General features: G+C 37.8%; 1 protein-coding gene across 7 annotated transcripts in view; it reads right to left on the bottom strand.

Moving 5' to 3' along the window:
• The window catches only part of ATG7 (autophagy related 7), a 235,602-nt gene that overhangs the window by 204,875 nt on the left and 14,642 nt on the right, over nucleotides 1-16,085 (bottom strand). For all 7 annotated transcript variants that reach the window (XM_056804664.1, XM_056804663.1, XM_056804665.1 and 4 more), the window contains 3 exons: nucleotides 15,558-15,612; nucleotides 7,681-7,798; nucleotides 5,825-5,902 (listed from right to left, as the gene is read on the bottom strand). In XM_056804664.1, the coding sequence (XP_056660642.1) occupies nucleotides 5,825-5,902; nucleotides 7,681-7,798; nucleotides 15,558-15,612 (251 nt within the window). The remainder of the gene's footprint in view (nucleotides 1-5,824; nucleotides 5,903-7,680; nucleotides 7,799-15,557; nucleotides 15,613-16,085) is intronic.

The raw sequence follows: 16,085 nt of genomic DNA, 5'->3' as shown, positions 1-16,085 counted from the left end.
GACAATTCTGAGGAACTTATGACAAAGAATGCTATCCACCTCCAGAGAAAGAACTAGTGGAGTCAGAATGCAAAGGAAAGCAGGTGATTTTTTCAATTGTTTATTTGAGTTTATGTTGTGGTGTTTTGATTTGACAAGATTACTCACAAAAATGAATATGGAAATTTTAAAAAAGAATTGTTGATATTCATGCTGTGCTCAAATGAGATCAGGATTAGACTAAGTTATAAAGACTCCTCCTTTTGGTCCAAAGGTATATAGGTCTCTGCTTAAGATTCAATTCTCTTTAAAGCTCCTTGTAGTGATCATTACTTAGTTTTAGATTTTTCCTCTATTGCAAAGGCTTATAATCTGGAGTCGGTGAACTTGTTTTTAAAATATTTTGATAACTGTATTTCAATATAACTGGCTTCCTTTATTTAAAAAATATATGTAAAAATGTATATGTGTACATATGTAATTGGTTTCCTTTACAATCTTATATATTGTTTTTTATGCATTATTCCTAAGAGGAATCCATAGGCATCAGATTGTCAAAGGGATCTAGGATACATAGGAACTTTAGAATACTTGTCTAGATCTTCTTTTCCTACAGTTTGACAGATGACTTTCAAAAGCTCTTAGCAACCTCTGCCTCCATTGCTGGCTTCAGATGTTGCATAGATCTTTAACATCTCTTCCAGCTCTAAATCTATGATCCTATAACCTTTGGTACTTTTAGAGGGAGTTTCTTAATCTTATTCTTTCTCTTTAAAAGCAGAATTTCTAAGTAAGAGTTTCACAGCTGAGAACAACTCTGATAGACTTTTGTGAAGATTCTGTCACCTAGGAGATGAGGAAAGTATATAAGGAAGGAATGAGATGACAGTTAAGACTTTTTCCCTTCAGAATTTTGAGGGAGCAGAAACTGTCTCTGGGTTTTTTTTCTCCTCAGAGCTTTGAGGGAGCAGAAACTGTCTGGGTTTTTTTCTCCTCAGAACTTTGAAATAGCAGGAGTCTGTCTGTGTCTCTGTGTCAGGAAGTTTCACTCTTGACAGTTGAGGAAGAACTACTTTAAGGAGGTTGTTGGTGATTAATGCTTATTGATTAATTAGTTTAGGCAGTTAGATAGTGAACATAATCTTAGGTAGTCAGAGTAGAAAGATTAGGCCTCCTTTGCCAGGCAAGAAGATCCTGCCCTTGAGGCATTTTAGATTTAGGGTTTCTTAGAAATTTTAGTATAAGATTTGGATTTCAGGCATAGTTATAAGATATTAGAGTGATAATCTCACTTTCCTCCCTCCTATTTCCTATCTGAACTTCTCAGAATAAACTAAGGGTTGGTGTTTTATCAACTTGTTCTCCGTCCTTTTTTCAAACTCTTACCCAAAAATTTTAACCCTTCACAGTACCATCAGATTATGATAATCTCCCAAGACAAATAACTGAATATTTTATACACCTCATCACCACCTGCCTTCCATGATTTCTTTTGCACAAACTTTTTATGAGCTCACTCCAAGATTCATATTTTGTCATCCTATCTTCCATCTATAGCTGTTCCTAACCACCTCTACAAAGCTTGCATTTACAGACCTCTTCCAAGGCCACACCTCCCCACTAGGCCTTCTCCTTGCAAAGCCTTCTCTTTGGGGTTCCCCTCAAGCACTTCTCAACATGCTGCCCCATCCAACTGCTCAGAGACTGAAGCAAGAAACAAGAAACAGAGTCATTTTGATGCCATTTCAATGGGAGTTCAGCTCTAAAAGATACTAAAACAATAGAACAGCAGGCAAAGAAAAAGTTTACTAGAAATAATGTAATTATTCTCTCTAGGCATATCTGGAATAAAACACTGATGATGATGATGATGACTCAATCAGATAGGGTAAGGTATCAATCATTAGCAAAACACATGGGGCAGCTAATAACCATAAGGGGCAGCTAATTGAAACTGATTGTACTGAGAGTCAACAAGGAGACAGTATGCGAAGAAGTAGTAAAGATTTGTAGCAGCAGTATTATCATACCAGTACTTGGTGTCTTTTGCATTAATAATATGATTATTTTCGAAGCATGAAAAATTAGGGGCTTGTCATTATATATCCTATAATAACTTAAATGTCAACACATATGGCAAGTCATGTGCTTCCCTTAAGAAAAAAACAAAACATCTTGCTATACTTCCCATCTTAAGAAAGGTTACAAATTAAAGACCAAGGATTTTGCAATGTCCTAGGATCCTCATCTGATGATCTTTAAAAATCACAAGGGTTGAATTTCCTAATGTTCTGTTTCACGAATAAAAAACAAAGCAAAAAACCCCACCAACTTGGTTCCACAATCCAACTCAGTTAGGCCAAACATTCAGGAACTTAATGCCTGAAGATATTAAAATATTTAGGGTATTAACAATTAAAACAATGCTGAAAGATACCTAGTTAAAAACAGAATTCTTCTGCAAAGTAGAAAAAAACAATTCAACAGAAAAAATCTTTATTGAGAAATATTTTAGAACCCTCAAGTTGAAATTAGACAATTATTTATCATATACCAAATATATATAACATGCTAGGAGCTGAGGGAGCTAAAAATTCTAGATAAGATAATAGTTGCTGGCTCACAGAAAAAGTCCAGAAAGTGGATATGACCAATACACAAATAATTACAATACAAAGTCAAATGAGACAGTTTTTTTTTTTTTCATAGAAATAGTGGCTGTCAAAAGGCCTGGGTTTTGATCTTCAGCCCTGTTCCTACCTATGGGACCCTGGGTAGATAGAATCACTTCCTTACTCTAAGCCCAAATTTCCTCATCTGTAATGAGAAGGTTGGACTAGGGTAGTGATGGTGAAACTTTTAGAGACTGAGTGCCCAAACTGAATGTGAGCTGCTCCCTTACCCCAGACAGGGGAGGGAGGAAGTGCTCCTATTGGACTACTGGGCAAAGGAGTGGGTGATGGGAGAAATATCCTCAGGAGCATGTGGAGAGGGGGAAAGGAGCAGCCCCCTCCGCCATGTGTGCCATAGGCTCTCCAACATGGCACTAAGGTACCTCTAAGATCCTTTCCAGTTCCAATTCCTATGGTCATATTGTGATTTGGAGGAGTGGGTGGGAGGTGCAGACTTGCTTCCAAGTCCCATGTTTGTCTTAATTTCCTCTGTGATCCTTGATCTCTAGTGGATACTTGTCTCTTCTCCTCCTATTAAAGATAAATACTGTATCATTGTTTGAGACATTGGAAGGGGCTAAACAATGATACAGTATTTATCTTTAATAGGTAATGGGTAGTAGCTACATTTTATGAGATCCTAACTATGGTTCCACAGTATTTTTATTTTTTTCTTTCTGCCTAAAATATTCCTGGGAGTTTTCAATTTGGGTTTCTTTCAAGTGACCAGTAGGCTATTTCTACTATTTATTTTGTTCTCTGAATCTAATAGATCTGGTCCGTTTTCTTCCATCATTTATTTAAATGCAGTAGCCAGGATTTTTTCTTTTACCATAATTCTCAAGGAGTACAATAAACCTTAAGTGATGTCTCCTCAACATGGATCTTCAGATCAGTTGTTTCTGACAGTGCATAGCTAACATTTTCATCTATTTTTTTTCAGTCTTTTGATTTTTTTCCTAATATTTCTTGTTGCCTAGTGGAGTAATTGTCTTCTATTTGCTCCATTCTACTGTTCAGGAATCTACTACTTAGAGATTTTCTAGCTTCTGATCTAAGCTAATTATTCCTCTTCCAATTCTTTCCGTAATTTCCTTCTTGTTTTAATCTCTTGCTTCATTTCATCCAGACTCTTGGGAGATCTTGTAGCCAAGGGTTTGTTCTTGAAGCTCTGATGATACTTGTAGAGCTCTTCTCTTTTAAGTGTGCCTCTTGAGCATCTCTTGACCCACAGTATCTCTTCACTGTCAGCAGCACTTTCTACAGCCTCCATTTCTAATTTAGGATTTAGAGGAAGGGCTGGGCTTCATGTTCCCCAACATTTGGATGGAGTCCTCTATGGTTTTGACCTCTTTCTTAGTCACTGGCAGATGGCTTTTACACTACTCCTTCCCCCCTCCATCAATCCCATGTAGCAATCCTTAGTGCTGCAGTCTTTAGAAGTTCCTAGAGCATTCTAGGTCAAATGGTTGTGAATTTCTCCCTTTTCCCCTTTCCCCAACATGCAAGTCAGAGTGCTATCAGCCCCAAGACCCTCAGAGAGTCTATTTCACAACTGCCAGCACTCCTTGGGTTTTCCTCACAAAAAACTTTGGGCTTCTGGCAGCTCTATAGCCCATTACTCTGTTCTTGGTCACAGATCCAGAGGGAAGAGGAGAAAAGTGGGGTCCTAGTCCCATTGAAGAAGTTCCAAAACATAGCTATGTACTTCTGAGTCCAGGAGCAAAGCAGAAGCAGCTTCACCCTTCAGCCCAGCACAGAAGCCTGCAGGATAATAACAGGGGGAGGGTATCTCAGACCAAAGCGGAACTAGCAGTTTGATTGCTTTGAATCTGTAGAACCCTCCAGCAGGCTCACAATGACTAAGTCTAGCAGCAATCTACTGAAACTCTACCACATACAAACCCAAAGATGAGTTAAGAACTTGTAGGGCTTCAACCAAGAAGGCAAAAACAAACAGATCTCTTGCTGGATCACACAATGTTTTAGAAGCAATGAAAACTTGCAGGCCCCGAGACTGAGCTAGGAAAGCAGCAGAAGAACCCAAAAGCAAAGAAGTTCAGGTCAGAAACCCCTCCACTAGAAAAACATAGAGGGGGGCAACTGGGTGGCTCAGTGGATTGAGAGACAGGCCCAGAGACAGAAGGTCCTGGGTTCAAATCTGAACTCAGACATTTCCTAGCTGTATGACCCTGGGCAAGTCACTTAACTCCCATTGTCTAGCCCTTACCACTCTTCTGCCTTAGAACCAATAGTCAGTATTGACTCTAATATGGAAGGAGGGAGGGAGGGAGGGAGAGAGGGAGGGAGGAAGGAAGGAAGGAAGGAAGGAAGGAAGGAAGGAAGGAAGGAAGGAAGGAAGGAAGGAAGGAAGGAAGGAAGGAAGGAAAAGAAAAATAGAGCTAAACATTAACAAAATCCAAAATTAAGAAGTAGGCTGGAAAAACAAGCAAACCAATGTAGATCCACACCTTTTAAACCTTTATGGGCTCAAAAAACTGCCTCTGTCACTGAAAAAAGTTAAGAGACTTATCTAGGATGTCACAGCTAGAATATGCCCAAGGCATGACCTAAACCCAGGTTTTCCTGATTGGAGGCCAACTCTCTATTCACTATATCACATTACCTACTTCTTTCTTCATAAAATAATCATTAATGTTAAATGCAGAGCTAATTCTTTGTTCAAATGCACATCTAAAAACTATTTGTTGCTTTCAGACTGAATCAAAATGTTCAAAACAAGAACACAAGGCATAATTTTCCTTGACCCTGCAAATCTCCTGGCCATGGATCAAGCTCATGTGAATTCCATTCTCTCCTGTGTTGAAGTGCCTAACAACCAATTCTGCATAAATTGCATTAACAAAAATGCTATGAAAGAATACAAAAATGCAAACTAGGTGCATATTTGTGATTTCTTGGCCACCCACCAACAGCATGCATATGATTCTAGGTATTGTCAAAATAAAAGTTAATCAGTAAACTGTATCTTATTATCCTACAGCTCCTCTTCAGGGGACACAGTCAAAATGTGTGCCAACAGGAAGAGGCAGTAGAGGTTCAAACACTCTGGCACTAAAGCTTCAGTTGGGCCTTTTACACTGCAAATCAGTCATAATTTTTGTTCTTATAATTTTCCTTGTCCCCAAAGCCGTAGGGATGCATTTACTTACAGAAAACGTCAAGAGCAGGAACTTGTTAAGGAGTACAGGGTTCTCAAGAGCAGCGCCTGATTTTATTGATTCCCAAACCTGTGGCAAGAAAGGAAAGGGTCAGTGGAAGGAAGAAGCAAGTGTCTCCAAGATTTGAGTTCTTGTGTCACATACAAAACTAACCAACAAAAGAGTAAGTGGGGCTATGGGTTTATCTGAGGTCCTAAATCTCAACTGATAGCTCTGCTAAGGAACTGGCTTAAGTAGCAGTGAGGTGGCTCAGGGGATAAAGCATCAAGTCTGGAGATTGGAAATCCTCGATTTAAATCTGGCCTCAGATACTTCCTAGTTGTGTGACCTTGGGCAAGTCACTTAACCCCCACTGCCTAGCCCTTACCACTCTTCTGCCTTAGAACCAGTACACAGTATTAATTCTAAGATGGAAGGTAAGGGTTTATTTTTTTAAAAAAAGGAACTGGTTTAGAGTTCAAAAAGCTCTTGTTAATAAGTGTCCACTATACCATAAGGGAACGAGGGAACAAAAATCATTGCCCTCATCAAGGAGCTTACAAGCACTGCTTGAGGTACGGGGGTGGGGGGGATGGGGGGTGGGGGGGACAACAGCATCAGAAAAGGTCATAATTCCAGAGAAATAACTGGCCAGGCCCAGTATTCCACTAAATACTACTATGACCGTAAGCCTGTCACTTTTCCCTCCTCTTCAGTGGTCTGCAGACTAGAATCAACTCCAAAGACTCACCAGGCCCTCTACACTGGTGAAATAATCTATTCAATAATGGGTTGAGCTCTGGGGCAGAAATAATCTGGCTAAGCATTCAAATAAGCCTCCCCTCTTTATAAGTAGGCAAGTCCCAAGAATCAAGAGATGCTTGCCTTGACCATTAGGAAAACCCAGAGACTTGCTATTTATCTGTCAGAGTACACTCTAGGACATATGCTGAGTCAATAAAAGAGCAGGCAGATTTAAATTGTTTTTTTTTTCTTTGCTGGATCAAGTTGAATTTGAGTAAATCAAATCCTTATATGATGTAACTCCACTATATATCATAATACTTTCCCCATCTCAGAAGAAAAACAAGCATCCAAACAGAGAAAAGCTTACAGATCCTATTTCCTTCCTCGTTTAGGGAAAATTCCTACAATAATAAATTATGCTTCCATCTGTTTTTGTACTAAATGGATTCATCAAGTTTTTCTTAGAAAACTGGCTGTCTGCAGAGAAGTCCTATTTCTTTCTTTTTTTTTAAACTTGGAGTCAATATTGTATATTGGCTCCAAGGCAAAAGAGTGGTAAGGGCTAGGCAATGGGGGTCAAGTGACTTGCCCAGGGTCACACAGCTGGGAAGTGTCTGAGGCCAGATTTGAACCTAGGACCTCCCATGTCTAGGCCTGGCTCTCAATTCACTGAGCTACCCAGCTGCCTCCAGGAAGTCCCCTTTCTTAAGAGAAATCCAATTCACTCTCTTTGAGGGACACACAAGACAAGAGTCCAAATCTAAGCAGGTATAGAATCAGTGTGTCTTAGATATTGGTCCTAAGATTCCAAGAAAGATCCAACTTGTAGAAGAGCATGTCTCATTGGACAATTTCCTTCCAATCAATTTCTGAACTCCCCAGGGACACTGGTGCTCTCTCTTCTACCTCTATCAACCCACCATACTAGAACTGGGGCTAGAAGAATAACTGAAGAATTAATGCATTCAAATAAATTCAACAAATACTTTCTGAGTGCTTATTATGTTCAAAGCACTTGTTGAGGTCAGGCAGACCTATTCATTTGAGTTTAAAATTCAACAGATACCAGGTTAAAGAAATACTTAAGAAAAATATGACAGATATCCTCCTTTATATCTAACCTCCTTTGCTGCTTTTTCCAAAAGCAACTTCTTATCTGCAGTTTTAAAGGACTCGAGGGTGTTCGTGTTAAATAAAGTTCCAATGGCTGGACAGCAGTGGGCTGGAGTAGGAGCATTTCTAGAGAAAAGACAAAAGGTTACTACACAAGTCCATCATTCATAGTAAATGAGCATAAAAATCATTATGAATAATATTCTTTAAAAACTGCTGGGAAAATTGGAAGACAGTGTGGGAGAGAGTAGGTTTGGATCAACACCCCACACCCTACACCAAGATAAACTCAGAATGGGTGAATGACTTGAACATAAAGAAGGAAACTATAAGTAAATTAGGTGAACACAGAATAGTATACTTGTCAGATCTTTGGGAAAGGAAAGATTTTAAAACCAAGCAAGACTTAGAAAGAGTCACAAAATGTAAAATAAATAATTTTGACTACATCAAATTAAAAAGGTTTTGTACAAACAAAACCAATGTAACTAAAATCAGAAGGGAAATAACTGGGAAACAATCTTCATAACAAAAACCTCTGAGAAAGGTCTAATTACTCAAATTTATAAAGAGCTAAATCAATTGTACAAAAAATCAAGCCATTCTCCGATTGATAAATGGGCAAGGGACATGAATAGGCAGTTTTCAGATAAAGAAATCAAAACTATTAATAAGCACATGAAAAAGTGCTCTAAATCTCTTATAATCAGAGAGATGCAAATCAAAACAACTCTGAGGTATCACCTCACATCTAGCAGATTGGCTAGTAATGAATGCTGGAGGGGATGTGGCAAAGTAGGGACACTAATTCACTGCTGGTGGAGTTGTGAACTGATCCAACCATTCTGGAGGGCAATTTTGAACTCTACCCAAAGGGCACTAAAAGACTGTCTGCCCTTTGATCCAGCCATAGCACTGCTGGGTTTGTACCCCAAAGAGATAATAAGGAAAAAAACTTGTACAAGAATATTCATAGCTGCGCTCTTTGTGGTGGCAAAAAACTGGAAAATGAGGGGATGCCCTTCAATTGGGGAATGGCTGAACAAATTGTGGTATATGTTGGTGATGGAATACTATTGTGCCCAAAGGAATAATAAAGTGGAGGAATTCCATGTGAACTGGAACAACCTCTATGAAGTGATGCAGAGTGAAAGGAGCACCTTGTCACAGAGACTGATACACTGTGGTGCAATCGAATGTAATGGACTCCTCCATTAGTGGCAATGTATTTATCCTGAACAACCTGAAGGAATGTAAGAGAAAAAACACTATCCACATTTAGAGGAAAAACTGTAAGAGTAAAAACACCAAAGAAAAACAACTGCTTAATGACATGGGTTGAGGGGATATGGTTGGGGATGTAGACTCTAAATGAACATCCTAGTGCAAATACCAACAACATGGAAAGGGGTTCTGATGAAGGACATATGCAATACCCAGTGGAATTATGCATCGGCTACAGGACGGGGGGAAGGGGAGGGAGGAATAGAAAATGATTTTTGTAACCAAGGAATAATGTTTGAAATTGACCAAGTAAAAAAATTATGTAAAAAAAAAAAAGAAGAGTTAGTAGTGAGGAGAAAGAAGGAAGGATTTCAAGGTTGGGGAGAAAGAAAAAAGGGAGGGAAAAAAGAGAATTTGACATCGAATTTGGATATAGCTAATGTGAGATTTTTGTTTCTTTTGGATAAACATTTATTATAATTTGTTACATATTTATAATAATCAAATATATTATTGCTATATCATATAATGTATTATGTTATATGTCTTAAAAATAAAAATGGTAACAAAAAAAGAAGAATGAGTAAGCATAGAAGCTTGGTTTTGAAAGCCAAAAAGAGAAGCTTGAATTTTATGTGGCAAGAGGGAGCCACTGAAACCTCAGATCTGGTCAGAAGAATGCCAGTTTAGCAGCAATATGATGCAAACTGGAGCCGGGTGAAACTGAAGCTGAAAGAGAAATTAGTAGATTTTTGATGAAATCCAGGTGAAAGAAAATAAGGAGCTGTACTACTATAGCCTGCATGTATATGTTAGTTGGTAGCCAAAGGAATAAGACATAAACATGGAAAACATAATACCCAATAATATAAGAAAATGCATAAATGGTTGTAAAATAAAGTACTATTTGAATCTAGAATGAGTTATTAATGAAATAACAAGAGCCCCCCAAAATAATATTCCTAAAAAAAACTGAGAGCATGAAGAAAAATATAGTTCTTGAGTATATATCTGCATGTCAACATAACTATTCACATTTCTATTAACACTATCTGAATTCCAAAATGCTTTCCTTAAAACAAATCTGTGATACAGGCAGTCTGAGTATTATTTTCTTCATGTTATAGGTGAAGTTTTAAGCAGGGGTTCTTAACCTTTTTAGTTTCATGGACCCCTTTGGTAAAACCAATGGACATACTCACAGAATGTTATTAATAAAGAAAATACTAAATTTCAATTAGAGGTGAGTAAAAATAAAGATGTAATTTTTTTCCCAGACAAGTTGCCAAACCCCTAAAATATATCTAGACACCCAAAGGATTAAGGACCCTCGCTCTCTGGTCTGAGTGGCATGCCCATGATTCTAGGATCAATTAGTATACTGACTCCAAAGTCCAACCCTCTATCCACTGCCCCATGCTAGCTCTCATGATCTACTATGAATGTCAGAAAAGGTATTCTTCCAAGAATTTACATATACTCTCTGCTCTGAGACTAGTGGCCTCCCTCCATTCATCATGCTTATGACCACCTTTATGTCTTTGTTTCCCATTCACCTTCCTAATACACCATCCTTTTTCATTCTTTATCTATCACCCTTATCCTTACACTTCATTATGCTTTCTCTCACTAGTCCAAACTTTATTCTCATCCTTCTGACCTTCAAAGGTAGTAAAAATTTGGAATATATAATCCAGCACTTTATTATATGCTACCTTGTGGGTTTCTTTAAAAGATTTCATAATTGCCTGTTGGCTCCAGGATGGGGGAGGGAGAAGGGAACTGAAAGACTATATAACTCATGTAACCAAGGGAAAATGCTTTAAATTAATTAATTAATTAATTTTATTTTTAAGAAAGCTATTTCATAACTATTAGTCTGGTTTCCATCTGAACTGTAAGTTTCTTGGGGTCATGAATTATGTGCTATAAACTTTTTTATCCTCTACTCCTGACATAGTACAGAGCATGGGATTGTTGTTTACTAGATACCTTCTGGTTGATTCAAACCAACACAAAGTATGCAGTGCCTGTTCATTCTATAAATACATATGTGTGACACAATACCACGGTTCCTTAGAGAACAGAGGTTGCCCTTAAAGATTTCACAGATTCAAAGGGGCAATAAAAATGAAGGAGAATATTAGCATTGGAAAACTGATAAAAAATTCTCTAGAGGGAGAATAGTTGGTAAGTGAAGACTTCCTTCTTCTCACTTTTCCCATCATACTGATTATTTATAGAGTGAGATGGAAATATCACCATTATATGCTAGGCACCACATTAGGTACCACAGGGGATATAAAATAAATATATGGTCCCTGCCCCAAAGTATTCTCCAATTACTCTAATCCAATGAACCATCTAAAGTGTAATTCAATTCTGTGCAGTTTCTGAAGGAAATATAATGTTTAAATAAGCCATAGTTTCTGCCTTTAAGAAACTTGTAGAATAGGACGTAAATAAGCCAAAAGCAAGTAACTAGAAAATACAATATTCCACAAAAGCACCTGAGAGATAGATGAAAAAATGTAGCTTATTTAAATTCTGAGACAATCATCAACCAGAGGAGCAGGGTAGGCTTCTGGAAGAAGTGGCACTTGGGCTGAGTTTTAAATAATAGGGCAGAATTTAATGGAAGAGGGAGGAGAGCTCTTTCCAGGGCACTTTATTCTACACATTATTCCTTCTTTTTTAATCCCCACAGCACTGAATACAAAGAAAACAAATATTTAGAATCATGGAATGTTGTAGTTGGAAGACCTTACAAAAGTCAGCTTGTCCAATCTCTTGGACAATAAATAAATAAATAAAATTTAGAAAGTCAATGTTCATGACAAACTATACAAATTTAGGTATTTCACAGGTATCTGACATCTAAGAGCAGTTCAAAATAGATCAATAGAATTCAACAAAGGCTGGTGATACCTTTGATTACTATCAATGAGTACTGACTCTACAAATGGACATTTCAAGAAAGTATCTCTATGGGAGTACAGACATTACTACAGGAATAACTAGATAGAGTTTGTCTAAGAAGCCCTACGGATTTTCTGAGACCCTCTCACTAATCCTTAGAACCCCCTGAAAGGACAGAAAGAAGTCTTAGAGATGGAAAGAGACTGATAGATGAAGAAAATGAAGTTTTAGAAAAGTTAAATTATTTGTCCCAGGTGACACAATTATCAAGAGAACCAAAGTCAGAACCTGGAGCACCCATCTGCATGTCTAGCAGTGACTTGGGAAAACACTGAGGTGTAAGATATGAAATTGAGAACTCTTGCCTCTGCTTGAGCTACACTCATCCCTCACTCAGTTTGGGCACTGCCAGGGAATCAGCTGGGATGTAATGAAGAAGAATGTTCCAGCTTCATAAAATTTACCCCTTTAAGTACCCAAACTGATTCCAATCATTTTGAATAAAAACTTTACTAAAAAGTAGCTTAAACTTCTCCGTCTTTTGAAAGAGTAAACTGAACAGCATTTGGTGTTCTTGGGGCTTCAGGGTCATCACAACACCAATGATCTTTGTACCTTATTATAATACAATAATGCTAGGATGAGTGGCTATCAATGTGTGTGGAATGGCTCCATAAACTGCATGATACCACATGGCTATACTTCATCCAATTTCTCTCTCTCCTTTCTTGTCAGGCTAGATCACTTCTTGATAGTGTTAACGTACTTCTTTATAGAGTTTCTTTCCAAATTACTATTTCTGATCTGCTCTTGGTTAAGAAATAAGATAACTGAAGCTTTTAGTTTTGTGTCTAAAATAAAAACATATGTTTTGAGTGAGAATGTAAGGAAGCTCTTTCCTGAGTGGAAGGCACAAGGTTCATTGAAAGGACTAGATCCTCAGGGGCCCTTTTTGCTTATTTTCAGACTTAAAGTTGCCAAGCAAATAACCTTCAGATAAATGAAATGTTACTTTAAACTAATGAGAAAACCACCAGCACTGAAAATACAAGGAACATCACAAAATCCCAATGCATAATAACAGGCAATTCCTTCCCTTCATCATTCCCTGATCACCATCACTTGGGATGCTCAAGTTTTACAATAAGGGATGGAGGTAGGTCACATATCTAAGTTCAAAGAAACTTTATTGACCCATTCTATCCTAAAACCATTGCTCAACAGAAAAGAAATTTTGACAAGTTATGAAAGAAAATAAGCTTCTGACAAAGTGGAATTTAAAAAAACAAACAAACTTCAAGACAAGATTCTAAATGAAAGGAGCTAGGCGAGATTTAATTTAGATAAGCATGTACTAGACTTCATGTTCTGGACTTTGCCCATCATTTAATGACAGTTTATTCCGACTTATAAGTCTGTTGGCTGTTCCTCACTGTTTCTTAATTACTATAAAAGTAAATTAATAATGAATCCGTGCTTGATGAAGGAGAGAGCACTAGAATTTAATTTAATTTTGGCAAGATATCACAAGAAATTTATAATAGAACAAGATGCTCTGGAAATCCTGAAAGGCAACAAAGGATACAAAAATACATTTAATAATACTAATGATGACAAACATCCCCTTCAGTTTAGTTATGCTTCTAAATTTTGCAACTTGATTGGGGAAAAAGAAAAAAATCATGATTTTGAGAGGCAAAAAAAAGCTGGAGATTTCCATCAAAATTCCTTTACTGAGGCCCTATGTTCAAAAATGGTTTACAAAAAATAGATGCTCCTTAACAATCTCTAACTACATGCTCTCAACAAATTCATTAGGCAAAACTCTGCTCAGATATTAAAAAAACATGGTGATAAAGATTCTTCCAGTCACTGCTGGAAACTTAAATTCTTAAACTTATTAAATGGTTCATACCTGTTGCCTCTATATTTTCCCTATCTATTCTCTCTGTTAAATCTATGACAATCTAGCTTTTACCCAATCCAATGACCCCATACTCACCAAGTATGGTTACTAGTAACTTTCAAATTACAAAATTCAATACCTTTTCTATCTCTTATTCTCCCTGCCATGGCTACATTGTATAACACTGATGCCCATCTTCCCCTTGAGCCTCTCTTACTTCCTGAGCTCCTATAACTGGTTCTCCTGACTGTGATTGTTCCTTCTTTGGCTCCCTTTCTTCCTCACCTTGAACAACCAGGAACATTCCATAAAGCTTAGTTCTTGACCCTCGACTCTTCCCGTTCTAATATCTTCTCCAGAGATCTAATCTACTTCATAATTATGGCCTCAGTATTATCTTTAACCCCTATATAGGAAATTCTTAAAATCTACATTTATATCTCTCAACTTCCTCCCAATCTAAGGTTTCACATTTCCAGCTGCTTGGTGGCCATTTCTACCTGGATATTACCTCTTAACTAATTATGTCTAAAAATTATTTTTTCAACTTGCTCTCAAAATTATCTCTGCCTACTGAATTTCGCATTTCTGCTCAGAGTAATGCCATTTCCCCAAGTAACTGGGCTTGGGATTTTGGAATTACTGGGTCTTCCCCATAATCACAAACCTCATTTGAGCTCTTTTCTTACCACTGGCCTGGAATAATAGCCTGACTCATTTTCAGCATCCAAAAGAAGCCAGTGTAATAGAAAGGGCATGGGATAGGGTTCCAGCAGACATGAATTTAAATCCTGGCCAGGCCACTTGCTGCTCCCTGATGTTAAGAAATTAGCATTCCTCTCTAAGATTCTCTTTATCAATAAAAGAGGGCAGAATAACACCTATACTATATAGACCTCAAAAAGGTTTTGTGAAGAAAATATTTTGTAAGGCTAATCTATTCTTATTTCCTCTCTTCCCTAACTCATCCTTCATACAGCTACTATCAGATACATCTTAAAATTCTACTTTCATCATATCATTCCCTGGCTCAAGGAGCTCCCTCCTCTCCAACGGATATTTTTCAAGCTTTTCACTTGGTATTTTGATGCACTTTTTCTTCAACTCTTTTTCATCGAAACCCATCTGGATTGACCTATTGATCCTTCCCCCTGACCCTACCTTGACCATGACTGTCTTTTTATTAGTGCTAAAGTTATTCCCTGTCTAGAATGCTGTCCTCCTCCTCTCTGTCTCTCTAGAGCCTGTCCCTCCTTCACATTCTAGGAGCAAATCCTTTCTCCTCTTTAAACCTTTCCTTACCTCTCTCTGCCCACAGTGATTCTTCCCTCCCTCTTTTGAACTCCTAATTCTTATTGGTTATATCCTGCTTTGTGACATTTCTTGTGCTTTTATTTTGAAATGCTTTTAAACTTTTTCATTTCTCTGAGCTTTATCCCCCCAACTATGCAATAAGCTCCAGGAGGGCAAAAACTGTGTCAGACATTTCTGTGCATTCACCCTAGGGACCAGCACACAGCTGATTCTCAGTCAATTTTGAACAGTGTTTGTTGACAGTAAAAGAAACTGAAGGACCCAGTTAATGGGCACAAACACAAAGACCCAACATCAAGCTGAAAACAAAATTTGGAGGAAAGTCCAAGTTTTAATTAACTGCATGCTTATTGAGCACTTACCAAGTGCCTGGTCCTCACAGACAAGTGTAAAGTCCCATAGTCCCACACTAGAAGGGGCTGACCACTTGCCTGTGTGGCTGGTGCACCTACCATAATGACAGACTCTACATCATTAAAGGCAAACCAAATTCTTTAGCTCAGATCCTGACCATATACTCACATATCAAAAGCACTGAACTCCAAAGTCAAACGTGCTGGCAGGCCAGCTGAATCACCTGGTCAGAAACAAGAACAAATCAGTAATTGGGCATTCATCCAAGTGAGCTTGTGGATAAGCATCCTCCTTTCTCAAATGAGTCACCATTTGTAAAATGCTTAGCCTAGTGTCTGGCACATAGTATATGCTACATAAATGCTTACTCCCTCCACTCACCTCTTCTTAAGTGAGTCAGTGCTATGTTATTAACCCTGGACAGTTCATAACAAGGATGTCTGAGAAGGCTGTATCAAGATTTCATAGATAAGTAAAACCAACCAATAACATTTTTAAAAGCCTTACATCTCAAATCAGGCAATCTCTTCTCCACTTTTAATTAAGAAAGGCAAATGTCTTGGGTTTTGTTTTTACTTTTACTTTGTATTAAGGAAGAGAGATGAAAATGAGTTTTATTAAAAAAAAAAACAGGGCATAAGAGAAGAAACTGAGGATCATAAGTCAAATTTCTAAATCATAAACTAGACCCGATTC

This window comes from Monodelphis domestica, chromosome 7 (genome assembly GCF_027887165.1).
Source record: "Monodelphis domestica isolate mMonDom1 chromosome 7, mMonDom1.pri, whole genome shotgun sequence".
Classification (NCBI taxonomy): domain Eukaryota; kingdom Metazoa; phylum Chordata; class Mammalia; order Didelphimorphia; family Didelphidae; genus Monodelphis; species Monodelphis domestica.
Note: the sequence above shows the minus strand (reverse complement) of the source record. Positions and strands in the feature narration are given on the sequence as shown.